We start from the raw sequence: 20,572 nt of genomic DNA on the forward strand, positions 1-20,572 counted from the left end.
CGACGCTCCGCCATCACCGACGCCGAGAAGACTCTACAAAAGTAGGCTTAATCGTTCCTACCGCTTAAGACAAAGAGTTGGTGTCACTACTTTGAAACTCCCTACTAACATCTTTTAGAGAAGATTGATTAGATTAGGTATCAAATCCATTCCCTTTAGTTTAGGACTTAAACATCTCCATCTCTCACCATCGCTCCAGAAATTAAGTATTTCATACCTTATTATATTCGTTCATTTGATTACACTCCTATATTCTATTAGTCCCTCATTTATTCATAGTTGTCACTTCATTAAATAAATATTTGTTCACACTTAAGAAGTTGTTTGTGATGTTGTTTTACGGCAGATAATGACTGGTACAAATTGTAGTAAAGGATTCACTCCTTCAGATATGCAAATTATTTAATTGAGACTGATAAATTGATTTAAACCGTGTTCTTCCTACGATAACAGGAGGTGGTGCCCTAACGAGACAATTAAAAGGTGTAGACTACCCTACACTGCTATCTTATCACACATAAAAAACCTTCCAAGGATTCACTGTGATAAAAACTGAGCTTTCAGACTTTAGGAACATTCCTTTAAAACACAAATACACTGATGCAACTTTGTCATGCGGGCGGCACAGTGGAGAGGCGGTTAGCACTGATGCCTCACAGCGAGAAGGTCCTGGGTTCTAATCCATGGGCCGACTGGTTCCTTTCTGTGTGGAGTTTGCATGTTCTCCCTGTGTCTGCATGGGTTCTCTCCATGTTCTCCAGCTTCCTCCCACCGTCCAAAGACATGCTGGTTAGGTTCATTGGTGATTCTAAATTGGCCGTAGGTGTGAGTGTCTCTCTGTGTTAGCCCCGTGATAGACTGGAGACCTGTCCAGGGTGTACCCCGCCTCTCGCCCGATGACAGCTGGGATAGGCTCCAGCAGACCCCCACAACCCTTAACAGGAATAAGCGGGTACAGATGATGAATGAATGAATGAACTTTGTCATGCACATGGGTTTAATGAACATCCCACCTCAATGAAAACTCATTATACATATCCATGCAGCATTTCGATCACAGTAATGCTTTGTCATGGTGCATGGTGCAAGAGTTCTGAGTGACTCTGCCCCTTCTCCTTATCTTTGGCAGTGCCCTTTTGGAGTTTACAGGAGAGTCCAGCCAACAATTAAACAAGGAGGAAGAGAAATAAATAATAATCTCAGTCTGTGACTGAGGTCTTCTGGCCATGGAAGCAGAAGGCTGCCCACTCAATAGAAAGTTGCACCCACTGCAACCGATAACTAAGTGGACACACAGTGCAGTGCAATAGAAAACCGATCACACAATGTAACTGAACATTCAGATTTACTTTATTTTATTTTGTTTTGAGTGCCCCTAATAATATGCCGCCTCTGGACCAATCCATCAGTTTGTGACATTGGTGTGACAGCTACAGAAAAATAGATACAAGCACAAAAAGCTTCATTTAGACTTCAAAACAAAAGCATTATGAATATTAGATCATGCTCCACTTATTCAGCATGGGCCATTCATTGGATCCAAATAAAAGCTTACTTTTTATCACTTGTAAGGCAGCTAAATATGTTCGATTCTCAAATGTTGGGGAGAAAACAAGTAAATGTGTGCTTACATTTCCACTAGTTCAGAATAAACCAAAAGGTTTCTTGAAGCCCCTCCACCCACCCCGTCTTTTACTTTGAAAGGTCCAGTCGGAACTCCCCCCCCCCCCCCCCCCCCCGGAACGCGTCAGCCAGCCACAGCCCGGTCATATACTGAGGCTCCCGGTGTATTTGGGGAGAAAGGGGTTAAGCAAGCGTTTGGAAAGACGCTGTTGGCGCATATAAACCCCCTCCTTCCACAAACAGGCCGGCAGCCCCTGCTCTGACCACCCTGGCAGTAATGCCTCCTGCTCGGCTTGCTCCACAGCCGTACTCTCAAACGCGTCGGTAACCGCAATCTACGGCCGATCTTCGGAGCCCACAGCCCGGGGGCTCGCTTGTCTCTTCGCCGCTGCCTCCTCCTCCTGACCCGACATGCGAGGATGTGTTGGAGCAGCAAAGGTCGGCGAGCCGGGTCGATGCGCTTATCGGTGATAAAGTAGCCGCACACACACAAATATACAGCCGGCTCGACTTGTTGGTGGGTCCCAGAGACTCAGGATGAGGAAACCCAAAGTTATCCGGATGGTTTTTGCCTTGTGTCTGGGATGTTTCTTTATGGTCATCTTCTACTTCAACAGCAGCCTGAAACCAGGTGAGCACAAAATCTGTTTAATCAGGGCAATGACTAAACCATATACCATGTCTTATGTTACATTTAAACTTGCTTTCACACCCCCTCATTACATTTATTAAGATAAATTCCTCTTAACTCCAAACCGTGTGATTCCAGGATGGGGCATAATGATAACTGAATCCACATGAAGGTGCATGGAACAAGGCGACTGAGCACCTCTCTGCACAATTACAGGATTCCTCTGTCTGTGTTCACTATTTACACTCATCATTATGACACCACAGCACCCCACCCATTGTGTTCAACCTTCTATGTTGAACCACAGATCTTGTTCAAGGAACTGTTTCAATAGGAACAAAGTTTAGTGGAGTGTTTCCTCTCCTACGTGGAGGAAAGCTGGGAGCAGTTGCAGCTGGCTGGTAGTGTCCCTTGCTGAGATCGGCTTCCATCTCTTCCAGGTCTCACTCTGAATTCATACAATGGCCTCATTCACGTATGCTCAGATTTACCAGGGGCCTAAAGAGCATATATAGAACATACAGGGAGAAAGACTTTTTTCTTTTTTTTTTAAGATGGAGCTTGGCTGGTTCTGGATGTGTGCGATGTGGACGTGTTATTGGGAATCTATGAAAGACCAGCCTTATGCGCCACCAAAAGGGTTCCAATCTATGTGCGTTTGCACTGCAAGTAAATCTCTGGGGCTATTACAAGTATCGTAGTTTAAAGAAAAACCATTCATTCTTGTCAGGACATCTGTCACTGCCAAAGTACTGTTCCAATTCAAAGGACGCATCTGACCAAGCAACGTCCGAATGCCTGGGTGTCCTTACTCGTTTCATCAGAGTTAACTTGTTTGAACTAGGGACAGCCAGATATCCCAGGATTATCATTATATATCATTATATCCGAGGTATCAATTCTAAAATGACCGTCCTACCTTCTCCCGTCCTGCCGCATGGTCTGTACTTCAAAGTCGAATTTGTCAAGTCCAAATACGCAAGTCTGAAGATTGCATACTGTTGCTTTTGATAAACAGCACTTATATCCCGGGACTGACTGTACAAACTTCATTGCTCTGTCATGTCATTCCACTTTGGGAGGGTTTTTTCTTTTGCTTTTGTGATGTTTGATGCTAAAGTACCCCTCGCCTCTCCTCTGTTCTTGGGAGAGAAATGTTTCTTCACTGGAAATCCAACCCCACAGCCCGCTTTTGTCAGTATTTGTCCATTTCTTGTAGCGGACAACAAAGGCAGACCTTTGGACATGTCCTAGCAGGAAAAGCACAGGTCTGTTTAATGACATTCATGGTGGCTGGCCTATGACTTAACGGTGCCCTTAAAACACGTCACTCCTTAGACTTATTAGTCCCACCTGTGCTTCTGCGACATGTCTAACTGGTTGCAGTGGAAAAAGTCTGACGGACGAGAACAGACCTAGCAGAACGTGGCACAGCAAAATTCATTGTCAACCTCGAGACAGAAGCAGTACTGAAATCATCATAGTTATTCTTGTTTTTTTTTAATTAACGGCAACAAGGACTAAAGATATTAAAAGGCTCTCACCACTAATGAAAACACTTGCTTTTCCTTTTCTGGTGATTTGTCATTTTTAATAGCATGTTTGTGTTTTCTTCACTCATGTGCTGGCTATGGTTACAACTCACCATTTTGTTCTGTGAGGATTTGAAGTATACCTCCGAAGCGAGATGTACATTTGTGGCACTAAAACACTGTTTATGCAGAGGATAAGGGGTGAACAGGCAGTCTGTCAGTGTCGCCAAGGCACACATATGTTCGCAGTACTATAAGAACGAACAGTCCAGACCACCTCGAAATGTGGAGTTGAATCTCAAATGTGTCCTCATGGGTGTGTTCATATCCAGTAACTCAGGACAGACATGGATGCCATATGTGAAGAGGGCCATAGTCACTACTTGGTTGGTTGTGGCTTCCTATTAAATTAGCTTTAATCAATGTAAATAATAGATCATCTATTTTGTGATTAAAAGCAACTTTTAGTGTTTTTCAGCTCATGGTTTTGGTTCGGGTCCTGCAGCTTTGCCGTTTTGATTTGGTCTCACATAGTGGCTAAAGAGCAATATAAATAAATGCCATTTTAGTAGGGATGCACCTAAAAGTTTTGGCCGAAAACCGAAAATGCACTTTCGGGCCATTTTCGGCCCGAAAATTGCTGCGGCTGTTGCTTGCGCGTGTTGTTTCAGCGATAAAAGTCCGAAAATTTATCGCCGAAACAACACGGCCGAAACGGGATGTTGTGATGATGCAAGCAATAACCGCAGCAATTTTCGGTGCATCCCTACATTTTAGTTGACGGAGACCAAACACAGAAATAAAAACGAAAAGTTGGACAAACGGTGGACAATCAAAATGAATGAAAATGTTGCACCATATCCTGAGAGTATAATAATACTAACATAGAATAATGACATGGATGTTATTCCGTGACACATCAACCAAAACGTTTTCCAACTTTTGGACACAAGATACACAGATGTCCTGCATGCATGTGTATATTTGTTTCCCTAGAGCATTTTTATTTCCGTTGGCCGAGCTCGCAGACTTCCTGTTTTTGTACACACACACACACACACACACAATGCTTAAATAATGTATCCAGTCCTGATTGTAATCATGAAGATTATTGGTAGTTATGCACCCTAACCCCTTACCACAAGAAGCTGCAACTCAAACTGAAAATAACAACCATATTTATAATTTATAATCTGTAATTTTGTAGATAAAACAATTAACTGACATTAACGACTAGTCCAAGACCTATTCTCTGCATTGTCAATTACAGTGTAAACTGTATCTGTATTGCGTCTTGTATTTTGGATTTCTAAAACTTGAACCTGAACTGCCTCTCACATTTCAAGCAATAAATCTGCCTGTCGGTTTTAAATGGATCTAAATTGGTTGCAGATATGCAGCTCAGTCCTATTTGCATCTGGACCTCCTTCACCTTCCCACTCCTGCTCCATCTGGGATAAAGGTCATATTGTTTGTTCAAGGGCTATATAAAGTTTCAACAGGGCAACCGTATAACAAAGGAATGCACTGCCAAGTCAGAGCTACACAATGTGAAACTTTTTTATCTGCTTGCTGTTACCCACAGGACTCACAGCGGCAATCTAAATTTAGGATAATTACATAGATACTGGGTGATACTGTAAATGTCAAGTATGGAACAAGTAACAGGAGGAGCTTCTCATGCTACAAAAGAAGAAAGGAAAAGAGTTTGTGATATCTTTACTACGAGGACATCTGACCCGTGGGTACTCCACAGGGTTTATACAGACACAGGGACTGAAGGGGGGGGGGGGGGGCTGTGAGCTACAGCATAGTTGGGAATGTGCTGTTGTGTTTTATTGCATTGTCAGGATCGTCTCCGTTTATAGCCCTGAAAGTAAAACCCAGGAGAACTGATTTACATGTCACCAGTAGCACTGCAGATACCGATGCGAGTTGACGGCTGTCATATAGCCAGTTCTATCTATTTAATTACAAGCAGGACCCAAGACCATCGTTACGGCCTTGAGGCAGCTGCCATTATCAGTGTGCTGGAGAGGTGCCTTCGCCTCATACCTTCTTTGTCTGGGCTTGACATGAGGCCATGGAAGTCAAAAGTATTAACAGCCCTACACTCCAGCTTCATTGGAACACCTGCTCTGCATTAAATAGATAGTTTTCCAGGGCTCCTTGGAGCTACCTTTGTGCATGGCATCAGCCTTTGCACAGACTTGTGGATGCGACTTTATCCAATTAAAAACAGAACAAAACATTCGCAAAGGAACAGCGTGTGACCTGATCATCATGTTATGACATCCTGTACAACTGCCAGTTGAAATCGACTCTGCCTCCTTGCTGCTGTCATTTCCCTGGCCATCCAGGGAGGTTTGATGACAGGTCAGTGTGTTCTCGTCCAGTCTGCTGCATATTCATAACACAGCGCCACAGGAGCCGATTGTACAAGTAATCTGGAGAGAGTTTTTTCAGAATATAATTAGGACCATCTGCTTTTGTAGCTGATGTTCCCAAGTGATTGTATCTTCTTGATCAGTTTGGGATCTAGTGAATTTGGAGGCCAGGTCAACACCTTGTGCTGTTCTTCATGTTTTTTTTTTTTTAGTTGTTCCTAAAGTATTTTTGTGTGTGTGTCTGTGTCAGGCTGCATCCTGCTGGGGATGGCTGCTGCCATCAAGGAGTGTCATTGCTATGGGGTGGGGGTGCCTGGTCTGGTCTAGGTGGGTGCTACATGTCTAAGTAACCTCCACATGAATGGCAGGTCCAAAAGTTTCCCAGTAGAACACAAGATGGTCAATGTTATTCACTCCCCCTGTCAGTGGTTTTAATGTTGTGGCTGATCAGTCTATATAATGCATTACACTATTTTTTTTTGTTTTGTTTTTTTGTTAAACCTTTCTCAGCTTGTCTGCAGAGAGGATACTGCACTCCCAACTGTTTAAATGCAGGAGTGTTGGAAACATGCAACTGTCCAGCTAACCTTTAAGTCAGCCAACTAATGTGTGGCTCCCCAAAGTCGCATCACACTTCTGATCAAGATCAGAAAGACTCTCACATCTCCATACATTATTATACGACTCAGTCAACAGAAACTACGCCACCCACATGCCGCTGTGCTTGCACTAACACCCTCTACACACACATTTGTGGCCTAAAAGGATCAGGCTTTCCCTTGTACAGCGTGTGTCTCAGTAAAGCTACTCTTTGGCAGGAGAGGTGGAGGGGGCTGAAGTTTTCTCAGCGGGACCTAAACACAGAGCTCCGTTTATGGCCTAGACTTGAGGAACACACACCAGCCTTTCTTTATTTTGCATTTCCTAAGCCCTCGTGCATACCAAGAGGAATGCTGCCGGGTTTTGGGTCTAGACAGGGTTAAACCAATAGAACTCCTTCTTTTGAATAGTCGTCGGGCGGGTCTGGTGATTCTCATGAGTCCTTTTTTATTTTATTTCACACCGTTGACCATAACTTCTGAAGATGTGTTCGTAGAATCTTTTTTCCACATTTTTTCAATGAACAGTAACCTATTCTCTTCTCCCATCCCTCTGATAACCAGCTGTTCAGATATCAACAGTTCATATGTTCATTATTTTCATCTGGCTCTCTGTTAAATATCTTACGGCAAAATGCGGATTGTTAATTTCCTCGCTTGCTTTTTGAGACTGCATTAACCGTGAATTGATGACACACAGTGTGCTCTTTCAGTGTGCCATTTCAGCTTTGTGTTGCAGTCTGCCAAGTAGTTGTCGCTTCCTAAATAGTTTCAGACGTTACCTCTGCTGACTGGTGGCTTTGGGAGCAGTGTGGTGCAGATATGTTCCTGAGTCACTGGTAGTTTCCATGAGGAAGTGGGAAAGTGTTTCTCGAAAACAGCTCGGATAAATCAGGTCACTACTGAGAATGGTGCATCACTCTGTTACCTGTGTGGTGCCCACACCTTAAATCTGGTAGTAGCTGATGCTGTGAAAAGCTCCCCAGATGCCTTTGGCTACTTTGGGTATTTAACAACGTTATTCAAGCTCTTTTCAGCCTCCAACCATAGGTGGGATATCCTCCTGAAACATATCAAGATACGTCTGAAATCACGGGCAGAGACCAGATGGGCAAGTAGTCTAAGGAGTATTGAGGTGGTAAGATATCAGGCTAGTCAAGTCAGAGAGGCTGTTCTTGAGGTGAGGGAAACAACCGCAGACTCTGTGGTGAAAGCTGAGGCACAGTCTTTGGCTCAGGAGATTGGAGTTCACTTGCTGAAGAAAGCCAGAGATGCCCTTGAGTCCTACAGAAACATTGGCTTTTATGACGTACAAACAACTGCAAAGGCAATGTGTAATGAAATGAATACAGAGGCTGAGCTAAAACAAAAGCATTGATGGCACTGAACCTGCAATGGAAATGTACATTTTTCCACCTCTGCCATCACAAAATATGACCAACATGGATCTGTTGACTTTGATTGCATGAGAGGAAACTGACAGAAATCTTTCCCAACATGTGGGTTGCTCTAAGAATCTTCGCAACTCTCCCTGTCACAGTGGCTCCTGCTGAAAGAAGCTTAAACTCATTCAAACTTACCTGAGGTCTACCATGATGCAAACTTGTCTCTGTGGACTTTCAATAATAAGCATAAATCATGTGGACTCCAACATGTGAGTTGTCATATGATGATGTCAGAGATGACTTTGCTGGGAGAAAATCTAGGAAAGTACAGTTGTAGCAGGAGAGGTGAGGTTGAGTAGTTAGTGGCATAGTTTATCACTCTAGTGGATGCAGTAATGGGCGGCACAGTGGCGAGGTGGTCAGCACTGATGCCTCACAGCGAGAAGGTCCCGGGTTCTAATCCATGGGCAGACTTGGCCGCACTGCCTTTCTGTGTGGAGTTTGCATGTTCTCCCTGTGTCTGCGTGGGTTCTCTCCAGGTTCTCCAGCTTCCTCCCACCATCCAAAAACATGCTGGTTAGGTTCATTGGTGATTCTAAATTGGCTGTAGGTGTGCATGTGAGGTTGTCTGTCTCTCTGTATTAGCCCTGCAATAGACTGGCGACCTGTCCAGGGTGTACCCCGCCTCTCGCCCGATGACAGCTGGGATAGGCTCCAGCAGACCCCGCGACCCTTAACAGGAATAAGCGGGTACAGAAGATGAATGAATGAATGAATGAATGCAGTATTAAAAAGCACCACTTGTCAGGTTCATGTGAATGTACTTGTACTATGTGAATGTCTGATAGTCTGACTCTACAGTGAGTGTGTTAGTGGGTTTACGGCTCGCAAGCATATTGGGAGCTGTGAGTTGCTTGATCACCGTAAGATGTTCACAGATCAGGCGTAACATTATGACCACTTACAGGTGAAGTAAATAACATTGACCATCTTGTGTCAATTCATTGTTCTACTGGGAAACCTTTGGATCTGGCATTCATGTGGATGTTATGTAGACATGTAGCACCCACCTAGACCAGACCAGGCACCCCCACCTCACAGCAATGACACTCCTTGATGGCAGCAGCCATCCCCAGCAGGATGCAGCCTGACACAGACACACACACAAAAACACTTTAGGAACAACTCAAAAAACATGAAGAACAGCACAAGGTGTTGACCTGGCCTCCAAATTCACTAGATCCCAAACTGATCAAGTATCTGTAGGATGATCCACAGAGGCCCCATGCTGTTGCCAGACACCTCAGGACACCCTCAGAAGCCCCATGTCCATTCTCTGTTGAGTCACAACTGTTTTGGAGGCACAAGGGAAGGTGGTCATAAGGCTGTATATTGCGGTGCATATTGCTTGTGCAGTACTTAAAGTGCTGATCTTGAACATTTCTTTCCTGGTTGATTTAGAGATGCCTGTAGTTACTGGTGTTGACAGCAAATGCTGTATAACACTACAAAACAGAATTCTGGTGGAAGCAAAACAAACTTATTGGTGTTTAAATAAAGAAGTCAGACAATAATTGACTGTTTTTCTTCACCCTTCTTCACGGAGCAGTATTGTTCTGCATGAGTCTGTTAATGAGTCTCGTCACCTGCAGCTCTTCATCTAACAGCTTCCTCGTGTACTCCCCGAAATAAGAAGTATGAAGTATTTTTCATTTCCTGTGACTACTTCATAGTAATAGACAGCTCATGTTTTGCCAATTAAATGATTCTAATGTGAAGCTGCAGATCAGTTTGCATTAGCAGCAGTCTCTGAACCCTAAGTTGCCATCGCCACCTATTTCATCATAATGAAAATATATAAACACTGCCATGCTTTCATCAGCTGGGCATACGCTCTGAGGGACTCTTTTCCAACTTGGCCACAGAGGCTGCCATGGATTGTATATTCTAAATGTCCTGAATCTTTCCTTACCTTTACACATTTTTGTTGGTTTTATAAGTACCAGTCCCACAGTCTAGCACAGAAAGGAAAATGCTTGGTGTTCGACTATAGCAGCTGTGTTTTGTGACAGAATAAACGAATTTGCACTTAAATATTATTAACATGAGTTTCTAGATTATACACATTAATGAAAAAAAACATCTGACTCAAAAACTGTGTCAAACAATTCAGCTACAGAGTTTTACCGTTTAAAGCAGACTTGAAATAAGCCCATTAAATTTCACGTTTCATTTTCAATAAAAAGACGGTTACTTTCTGGTATAACAGAAACACACATGCCAGTGTACGTCAGCTAACATGCAGTCTGTCTGATTCTGGACAGCTGATTTACCCTCTAGTTTATGGCTTGTACTAGATCTACTATTTTCAAGTTGTAGACAATGTGTCTTGGAATGACCCAAAAACTGGAGAGATGGAAAATTATATGGAGAAGGCCTTAACTCACTAATAACGCCTAATCGTTTCTGTTTTGTTCACCTTTTCCTTTGTTCCAATTTAGGCTGATACGTTGTCTAGAAATTGGAACAATACTGTTGTAATGTTTTGGGGAGCTGTGGATTTAGTTTCAGTCTGGGGCTGTAGGGTTACTGGTTCAAATCCCCTTTGCAACCATTTATTCACTTGTGAAAACCTTGCTCATAGCTGCAATTTTGTATTGCACCTTCTTGGAGTTTGGGGCCAGCAGAGGCCACAATATCCTGAATTATAGTGCAACTCTATTTTGTTCCATTGCTAGACCCTCTATTTCTAAGCCCCTGTTTATAACCCAGCCTTTCCTCCAATATCCAATATTTTTTTGTTTTTAAATATACTTTTTTTTTTAATTACAAAAGCTGCAGCTGCGTTCCCTTACCACTCTTAGATTCCACAGACTGTCCAAAAATTAAATTCCAGGTTCCAGTTGTGAAATTGTGCAAAGTGACTCTGAGCCTGTGAAACTGTAATTTGATGTCAGGCTGAAAGCTCATACGTGTTAACAATACCTCAAGCTAGTAGCCAGCAATGCTTCTCAACATACCCTGACCTTATCAAGGTCCTCTAGCTTTTCTCTCTGCTCTCTTTCAGCCCACACAGTCTGACGAAGCTGCATTTAAACCGCAGGAAACGATGTGCTCTTTATCCCCAAAACATTTTTTATCTATCGTTACAACTGCACTGGAACAATGAGTGAGGAAATGAGAGGAGGGCTGAGTGGGATGGATGGAAGTGTATGAGTGAGTGGGTGTGCAAGTAGGTGGCAGGGGAGGGTTGGGTGGGTGGGTGGGAGGAAGGGAGGGGGGGGCGGGGGTGGGTGCTGCCGGGGTCCCTGGGCGCATGGCTTGGGGGCGGGTGCTGGCCCGTCCCGGGCGGCCGTCTGGGGCGGCCTGGTCCTTGTGGGCGTCGGCTGGGCCGCGTGTCTGGTGGGGGTGGGGGGTGCTGCCCTCGGGCTCGTGGGGCCGTGGACCCTGCTCCGTGCCTGTCCCGGGTGGCTGGTTGCCTGGCGAGGTTGGTGGCTGCCTATCTGGGCCGCCGGGGCCTGCTCGCTGCAGCTGGGGGGGGGGGCTCTGGCCGGGGGCCTCCTATGCCACCAGCTGGATGGAGGCATATCCCTCTGTGGTGTGGTGGTGGGGACACGCACCCTGGGGTTGCTGCTGGTGGTTGGGGTCCTGGGACTTCCTGTCCATTGTCTGCTCTCCTTGGGGGAGCGGTTGCACCATCACAGCCATCTTTAAACACTCTTCATCCTCATTCTGCATGGTGACACAGTCACTGCATCCTCTGGTGAACATTTAAACCGTGTATACAAACCGTGAACATTAAGGACTACTGTGGTTTAGTTATCTGCTGTGTTATACAAACATGTATGTGTAGACTTAAACACGAGTGTATAAAACTTTTGTGCCATGGTTGTTGTCTACCCCAGTGTAATCTTTCTCTTTTGTGTGCCTTTCAGGATTGTCAGCTTGCTCTCCGGCCGAGACCGGGTGATGTTCTTTGTTGTGTTTCTCAACAGGTGTAGCAGTTGCTGCTTGGTGTATCCCTCTTTTTCTCTCCATCCCCCCCCCCCCCCCCCCCCTTTTTCTCTCAACTCCTGTCCACTCTATCTTTCTTTCTCTTTCTCTCTCCGTGTCAGGTTCAGCAATATTATGTAAAGGTCCATCCACCAACATGTATAAAAAATAAAATAAAGTTTAACTGAGATTATCAAGAGGAGCCTTATCATTCATAAAGCTCCCCTTGGCAAATCAAAATCTGCTCAGCACAATATGAAGAACAGATCATTATTCTGCTTGCCTCGATGCTGGACAGGACAAAAAAAAAAAAAAAACAACTGCACTGGAACAGATACAACAAAGGCTAAAACAAACCAATAAAGTTTACTCTTAAAGTTGGTTGTTGTCTGCACTGTTTTTCAGTGTATTTCCTCTTTTCTTCTGTATTTAATGATACACCATTACATACATTTGTTTCCTTCACATAGAGCAGAGGCTGTGGGTCAGTTTGGATGTAAAATGCACAATGCTCATACACAATTTAACATATTTCTGTGTTAGAATTAGATTTTAATGTGAGGAGAGAAAAACAATGACATTGGAAAAATTATATATTTATCTGTATAATTTATATTAACATTATTCTTTCATAGTTGTGCTTAAATGACTGCATTCATAAAAAGGAAATGCACATACAGTGACAAGATGTGTTTCACTTTACTTGGTGATGAGCTGGTATTTATTCGTTTTATCTTTATCCATGCTTGACCTACACTCACACTGTAACCACATCTCCACTAGTCATCCGGGGCTCATCATGTTCCATTCATGGTTTTGCTAAGACACGGTGAAATCAGCAACTGAAGTCTTTAAATCTGAGTTCGTGATTTTTGAACCTTTTTTTAGACAGGTGGTGTTAGTTATTTTTTTTTGGGGGGGGGTAAGTTATTATTTCCACAAGACTTCCTTTTAATTCAAAAACTTTAGCTCACATATTTTGTGTGATGGTCAGTGCAGCCAGTGTGCACCACAATACTATTAGTGTTTTACTTAACCTAAATGTGTTTTTTTTTTTTCTTTAACCAAACACATCTTCGCCTTGCAGGGTCTTCCAGTCAGGTTTAGTGACAGATATTTTCTGTTTTCTCAGCCTCGGAGACAGTGGATGAAAGAGGCAGTGGGCAGAAGTCGAGGAGGAGTCCTCTACAGGCGCTGTACGATGGTGACCAGGTAAGTCCTCTCATCCAGTAACCGTTTTCTGTACAAGTAGTTTATTTGATTTTTTATTTGATTCTTTTTTTTAATTATTATTATTCAGACTTACTCATGCATTCTTTTCAAGCTCTGACCGCTCAGTTTACCAGTAATGGTAATGATAAATGGACACTTTATGTCAGAACAAATTCTCTCAAGACGCTTTACGGAGCCCAGTGCCTGAAACCCCCAGAGCAAGCACTAAGGCAATGGTGGCCAGGAAAAACTCCCTTTTAACAGGAAGAAACCTTGAGCACAACTCAGCTCATGTGGAAGGACCCATCTGCCTGAGGCCGGCCGGGTAAAGACAGAAAAGAGAGAGAAGGGAACAGCAGGAAGAACAAGATAAATGTAGTCATAGATACATACATCTGACTAAAACGTACATGTTTGTATCTGATAGTGATACAAATACAAGACATAGCTAATGATGTAACATGAGTGTGAGTGTGTGTGTGCGTACAGACGTCTTTGCCAGCCTGGAGTTGTGTGTGTGAAAATAATGAGATATCTGTTCAAGATAACTCTGTAAAAATAAGGTCTCCTCTAGCACCACACGTTTTCTAAATTATTGTCCACTTGATGGGTTGGCCCTAAATTTTGCACAAGCGTTTGTGATTCAGAGCCAATATATTCTGGGGCGCCAGCTTGCCTAACAACATAATAAGTAATTATAGAAGAGCATCCGTCCTACCGGTCCGATCCAGCACCAGACTTTTTTATATCGGTAACTTTGATTTCCTGACTATTCCACTTGGTTGACAGTGTTTTTGTGCAAATGACACAATTGGGTAGATTGCCTTGGCGTAGCACATCCATGGTCACTATGTGTAGGATATTTCAGCTCCTATCCAGGCCGACTGGTTCCTTTCTGTGTGGAGTTTGCATGTTCTCCCTGTGTCTGCGTGGGTTCTCTCCAGGTTCTCCAGCTTCCTCCCTCTGTCCAAAGACATGCTGGTGAGGTTGATTGGTGATTCTAAATTGGCCGTAGGTGTGAGTGTGAATGGTTGTCTGTCTCTCTGTGTTAGCCCTGCGAAAGATTGGAGACCTGTCCAGGGTGTACCCCGCCTCCCGCCCAATGACAGCTGGGATAGGCTTCAGCCCCCCCACGACCCTTAACAGGACAAGTGGAAAATAGATGATTATTTTATTGAACCAACCGATATGCTTGAGCACACAGAGACAGATATGAGGACGGTTTGTGTTTGGAGCCTATAATTACACAGATATGTGATCACATGCACTTTTCATTTCCTTTGTAGTCATGAATTTCTGCATCCTGGGTTTATCTCCCTATTTTATTTGGCTTATCGCCGTCAATTTTTATTTATTTACTTTTTTTTTCCCACTTTAATAAGAGTAATGGTGTCACTGCATCACTGGGTTCTGAGCCATTTAAAGTTCACCCCCTGCTGTGTTGTTTTGGAGCAAACTCTCCTCTGATACTGAGCTCATGTAACTTAATATGCCTTTTAAATAATAAATTGACGCTCTAAATGGATGTAATTTAGTTTAATACATTTGTTTTTTTTTTTTGTGCTTGGCTCAGCCAGTTAGAAGGAATTATTTTTGATAAACACCCCTGGGTGAGGGTTGTTGCTTTCTCTCTCTCTCTCTCTACAAATCCATACAGCTTTTCTAATATTCATCAGGATAGTGAACATGCCAGAAAACAAACCAGCTCCAGCACACACATTTACTTTTAACTGCTTGTGATATTTTCTTTCTTCCATTCCACTTAGACGCTTTCCCAACAGAAGGAAACCATTAAGATGTCAGGATGGAAACAGGCAGGGAGCTGGATTCTTGTGAGGCAGATTCATGTCTATATTTATATCTGTAACACCGTGTGTAAAATTATTTTGTGTCCCTTTGCTCATGCATATTGCACTCGTGTTAGGTAAAAGGCAAAGTGACTGAAGTAGAAGATAACGGCCTGCAGGTTAATGAATAAATAAATTCAGCTCTGTGAACCGTGGAGTGCTTTTCATTACTGATGTGATCTTTTTACCAGAGACAACTGTTTTTCTTTTGATGACAAACAGAGTCATATTAAGAAAACGTAAAAATTACAGTAAATATTTGCTGTTTTTGTCAGTGGCATACACATAAAGACTTAGACAGACTTTAATCATCCACAAGGGAAATTGCTTGGTCACAGTAACTTAGTTGCACATAAAAAACACTTTTGAGAACCACAAATAAAAAGAAAGTTAAAAAAATAAAATAAATCTAAGTAAAATAAAATAGTATATGCAAAAGAACAATAGTAGCATATGAACAAATGTACAAGAGATGGAATAAATATATATTATACACATTGGAAGGATTAATAAGGTGCAATAATGTGCATTAACATAAAGCAGACATATTTTGACCTCATAAAGATTAAATAGACGCAGACTACTGCCTACTTACACTTTCTACAGTGGCATGAAGCAACAGCAGCATTTACTTGGTTGATCTGATGAAATTCAGCATTTAGCTCTCACGTTTACTTCATTCTGTGATTACAGAGTTAGATTTAAAGTGCTGTTTAAAAGTTTTTGCACCTCTCAGAAGTTTCTACAATTTTACATCCCAGTTGAAGATGACCGATCAGCAGTTACTGGAAATGTTTATTTGCTGTTATTACCGCACAAGGTGGTTATACTGCTGAAAACAAGAGCTCACAACTCACAAACATGTGCAAATGATTCAGTTTCTTGAAATAAAATGATAAATGCTCAAGTAGTTCCGTTTCATTTGTTTAATTGCGTTCTCCACTGATGTTTCGAGTCAATTTTTATGCAAAAATGTAGAAAATGAAGGGTGGAATGGCGGAAAAACTTTTAAGAGGCGCTGTATATATTGTGGACACTGACACAATGTTTGTTATTTCAGCTTTTTAGCAAAGCACATTTAACCCCTTGATTCCGAGTGTCGTGAATTCGCGACGCACTGCTTTCGCTCAGACTGCAGCCAAAATAACGCATGTAATACTCCAATGTCGGCTTTTGCACATTCAATACATATCTAAGAACCTTTTGCAAGCACTACTTTCTCGTAGCACCAGTCGGAGTTCAAAGCACAAACACAAATAATTAATTTCTTTATATAATTGTAAAACAAATCAGGCGTCACAGGGTTAAGTTATATAATGAATGTAGCCCTACAGTGAAAACTTTTAATTTAAGGATAGTCACATTCCGATTGGTTTAGGAACTGCATATTCCTCAAAAACCCTTTCAAACTCATGTACGTGCCTAAGGGGATAAAACATGAGATTTGATGACAGTGTTGTGTGCATACAGCACACAAACTTCTGCTAGGAAGAAGCGTCAGTGTTGGCTCCAGCAGTCCAGTGGATCCTTGATGTTCCGGTGTCTACCAGTAAACACAGAGAGCCACACACAAGGTCAGGCACTGAGTCCCACTGTGAGTCTCAGGGCTCTGACCGCTGCAGTGGTGAGCCAGGCTGGGTAAATGAAAGAAGTAAATGAGACTTTTGTGCCACTAAGAGGCCAAGCTGAACTGGATGACCTGTAATTTTGTTATGGCAGCAAGAGGATGGCCCATAGGATGGACCATAATTAAAGACCACCAGAGGAGAAGAGTCTAAATATATTTCCTCACTTTCAAGATAATGTTTGGCTATATGCAGAAACTTCCTGGTACATGCTAAACGTATCTAGTTGTTACGTCGCACATTTTTATTAGTTTTTCTCAGTTTGGTCTTGTTGTATACTCAACGTGAAAAAGGTTGTAAGTTTATGGACTTCAAACTGTACCTCAAACTCCAGGAATTTTGGACCCAACACCTGACAATCGGAGGAAAAATTAGGTCCAGATCTTGCTCTGTGCTGAGGCTCGGCTCACATTACCTGATAATATGAGAAACTGCCCGCAGACACATCAACTTAATATCAAACATGTTATTTTGTAATAAAAACATCAACTTCAGTGTTTTATGACCCGTTGTATTTTGTGCTGATAGTGTGCAGGAATTCAGCCAGGGTGAGTTATTTCCCAAATGTATTATTGTATCAGGAACTGGCTCTTTCATAAAGTTCCTTCAGATGTCATTTAGACTAACGTTTCATAACAAAGTTCTTATGGAAAGACATTTTTGCATGACAAACATTGTATCTTGTCCACCAATGGATTCATTAACCAGTGTCACCATTTCAGTTCCAAACTTAATACATTGTTTTAAAAAGTATAATGTTGTCACAAATATAGATTAGATATGGAACTAATGATCTTCCTTTAATTAATTCTTCTTTTCCTTGTCCTGCAGGTTGAGTCTGCAGTACAGGCCATCCATCAGGGTCGACGGGAGCTGTTAGAAGAAGCCTGTCGTTCCTACACCCGCAAACGCCGCGTCCTCATCCCTGAGGACCTGAAGCACGTCATTGTGGACGACCAGCATGGTTTGCTGTACTGTTATGTCCCCAAAGTGGCGTGCACCAACTGGAAGCGTGTCCTCATGGTTCTGACGGGCGTCGCGGGGGCTCACACGGACCCGCTGGCGATCCCCGCCAACGAGGCCCACGTCCCAGGAAACCTTCGCACCCTCTCGGAGTACACCACCTCCCAGATCAACCAGCGCCTGCGCTCCTACCTGAAGTTCGTCTTTGTTCGTGAACCTTTTGAGCGGCTGGTGTCTGCGTACCGCAACAAATTCACTCGGAGCTACAACACAGCTTTTCACAAACGATATGGCACAAAGATAGTACAGCGGCACAGGCCGGACCCGCAGCCGGAAGCTCTGGAGAGAGGAAATGATGTCTCCTTTGAGGAGTTTGTGTATTACCTTGTGGACCCGGCCACCCAGCGAGAGGAGCCCTTCAACGAGCACTGGGAACGTGTGCACTCCCTATGCCACCCCTGCCTCATTCACTATGACGTGGTGGGGAAATACGAAACGCTGGAGCAGGACTCACGCTACGTGCTGCAGCTGGCTGGGGTGGAGGACCAGGTCAGCTTCCCCGCCTCGTCCAAGAGCACCAGGACTACAGGAGACATGGCGGCCCAGTTCTTCCAAAACATCAGCCCTTTTTATCAGAAGAAGCTGTACAATCTCTATCGCATGGACTTCCTACTCTTTAACTACTCTGTACCAGCCTACCTCAAGTTTAGATGAGGCTTTACATCAGTCACCCATACACTTAACTGGAACTCTCTGAACCTGGACACTAAATGTATGGTTTATTTTTGAGTTGTTACTCTTTATAGTCCTTATTACGAACACTGCAAATATTGCTTAAATAGAGAAAAAGCACCTGAAACATATTCAAAATGTGTCCTGATTAGAGCTCTAAGGAACACATCAGGATGGAGAACTTCTGTGTAAGTAAGTTTGAAAGGACCTTCCATGAGAAAATCAATGTTGTTGCCCCAAGAAGGCAAACTGGGGCAAATGGATGCTGGTCACTGCCTTTGAATGTCTGAGATACCATTCAACTTTCTGTTTCATTTTAGTTATTGTCTGCTGTTTCAAAGATGTTTTTGCACAACAAATGTTATCCGTACAAGGTGCAGTAGCATAATGAGAAAAGTATTAAACGAATATTTAGATAATGAATGTCTCCAGACGTACGTGCCTTTGATTGACAACTTTTGTAACTGTGACTCTGTTTACTTTTTTGTACTGTAGGAAGAGATTTTGGCGTAACTATGTTATTGTTTTTATTTATTGTGTTATCTCTGACTCGACAAAGTCAGACAAACCAAAATAGATATATAGTTTCTCTCGCAATTTTTAAATAAATGCATTTCAGCAAGAATTTGTTTGCTGTTTTGAATATTGGTTATTAATAATTACTTTTCTGACACAGTCATGACACTACATGTCAGTATTTTATTGAAATCACAAATAATGGCTGCAGAGATGTCATATGGAAGCTGTACAACAGCACTGCAAAGTTCAGTCAAATATAAGTCTGTGAAAATAGCATTATATTTGGATTCTGTGTCCAGATCAGTGAAGACAAACACCTGAAACAGCCACATATACAGAGAGAAGCACACTGAATCATCAGAGAAATAGCACAAACAAATATCCGAGTAGTCATTACCTAGAACACATAAAGACAATTAAATACGACAGGCTATATTCAGTGGCACTGTGCTGCACAAAAAAAATAAAGCTAAATATCCAGTAGAAATTTGGCAAGACCAACTGAAGGCTTATCAGGGTTTAAAGGCACAAATCTACATGAATTAAACACATTAATTCAGACTGTGCAGTGTCTGATTTGATATGATAGATAGATAGATAGATAGAGTCTTTATTGTCCTATAAAGGATATTCTTCTTCACACATCAATTCATTCCCTAAAGAAAGACAGCAGCATTTGATGTTAACATCACAGTCTCATACATATATCACACATCACATATAACATATAACATATAATATGACACACCATACCCCCCCCCCCCCAGTTACCCTCCCTCCTCAACACAGTGCAAGCAAAAGTGGACAGTGCAGACAACATAAACACAAAAGAATAGAGGGGATGGATTATTGTCACTGGAGTTTGTTTAATGCAGTGATGGCTGAGTGTATACATTTACACTCAGTTATATAGGTGATTATTGCCTTAATACAATCATTTGCCATCTAACATTTAAGTGACAACAGTTAATACAGTGGTTCTACAGCATTCCCGCTTTGAACGAATGCTGTTTCCATAGAGCTAAGCTGGGTGCTGTTGATAACAAGGTCAGTGAAAATCTATTGAACAGTGCACAAATACTGACCACAGTGACCTGGCAAATATGGAGACCAAAGTTCAAAAAAGTCCAGAGAAAACTGAGAGTCCTTTTTTTTTTTTTTTTTTTCTTGCTCCCCAACTTATTTTTTCTTCCAGTTTTCTTTTTTTAAGGTCCTTAACACTGTTATATTTGTGCCTGAACCCTGAGCGTGAAAAGATATTTTGAGCACGGAAATAGACAGCTGGATGGCACATCATTTATACGCAACATGTAACTGAATAACTTCAAACAAGAATCTATCGCTCAGTTGAACTCTTTCAATTCTGGGCTCTGCGTGCTCTCCATTGGCCATTGGATGTCCACTGAAATTGTGTTACAGTAATTTTACATTACTCGTTCATCTCACAATAGCTGCCACCCGCTGTTAGGCTGAATCCCTTTTGCAGGAGCATTGAAAAAATGTGGGAACTGCTAATAGCAAGAA

At 42.6% G+C, this 20,572-nt stretch overlaps 1 protein-coding gene across 2 annotated transcripts; it reads left to right on the forward strand.

Moving 5' to 3' along the window:
* The first annotated feature begins 1,773 nt into the window (after positions 1–1,773).
* On the forward strand, positions 1,774–19,117 carry LOC311487202 (carbohydrate sulfotransferase 11-like). Of its 2 annotated transcripts, XM_084543385.1 has the most exons (4): positions 1,774–2,254; positions 13,283–13,362; positions 15,129–15,194; positions 17,666–19,117. In XM_084543385.1, exons 1-4 carry the CDS (start codon positions 2,161–2,163, stop codon positions 18,509–18,511), a joined length of 1,086 nt encoding a protein of 361 aa, XP_084399511.1. In that variant the 5' UTR covers positions 1,774–2,160; the 3' UTR covers positions 18,512–19,117. The 2 variants fall into 2 exon arrangements, with proteins under 2 accessions (XP_084399511.1, XP_084399512.1); XM_084543386.1 differs by lacking the exon at positions 15,129–15,194.
* Positions 19,118–20,572: the final 1,455 nt, after the last annotated feature.

This window comes from Chelon labrosus (assembly GCF_963514085.1).
Source record: "Chelon labrosus genome assembly, chromosome: 4".
Taxonomy (NCBI): domain Eukaryota; kingdom Metazoa; phylum Chordata; class Actinopteri; order Mugiliformes; family Mugilidae; genus Chelon; species Chelon labrosus.

Excerpts from the sequence above, each read along its gene's own strand:
- LOC311487202 (XM_084543385.1), top strand. The coding sequence starts at position 2,161 with ATGAGGAAACCCAAAGTTATCCGGATGGTTTTTGCCTTGTGTCTGGGA. Across the intron at positions 13,363-15,128 it reads CGCTGTACGATGGTGACCAG|ACGCTTTCCCAACAGAAGGA; the intron begins GTAAGTCCTCTC and ends CATTCCACTTAG. Across the intron at positions 15,195-17,665 it reads AGGCAGGGAGCTGGATTCTT|GTTGAGTCTGCAGTACAGGC; the intron begins GTGAGGCAGATT and ends CTTGTCCTGCAG.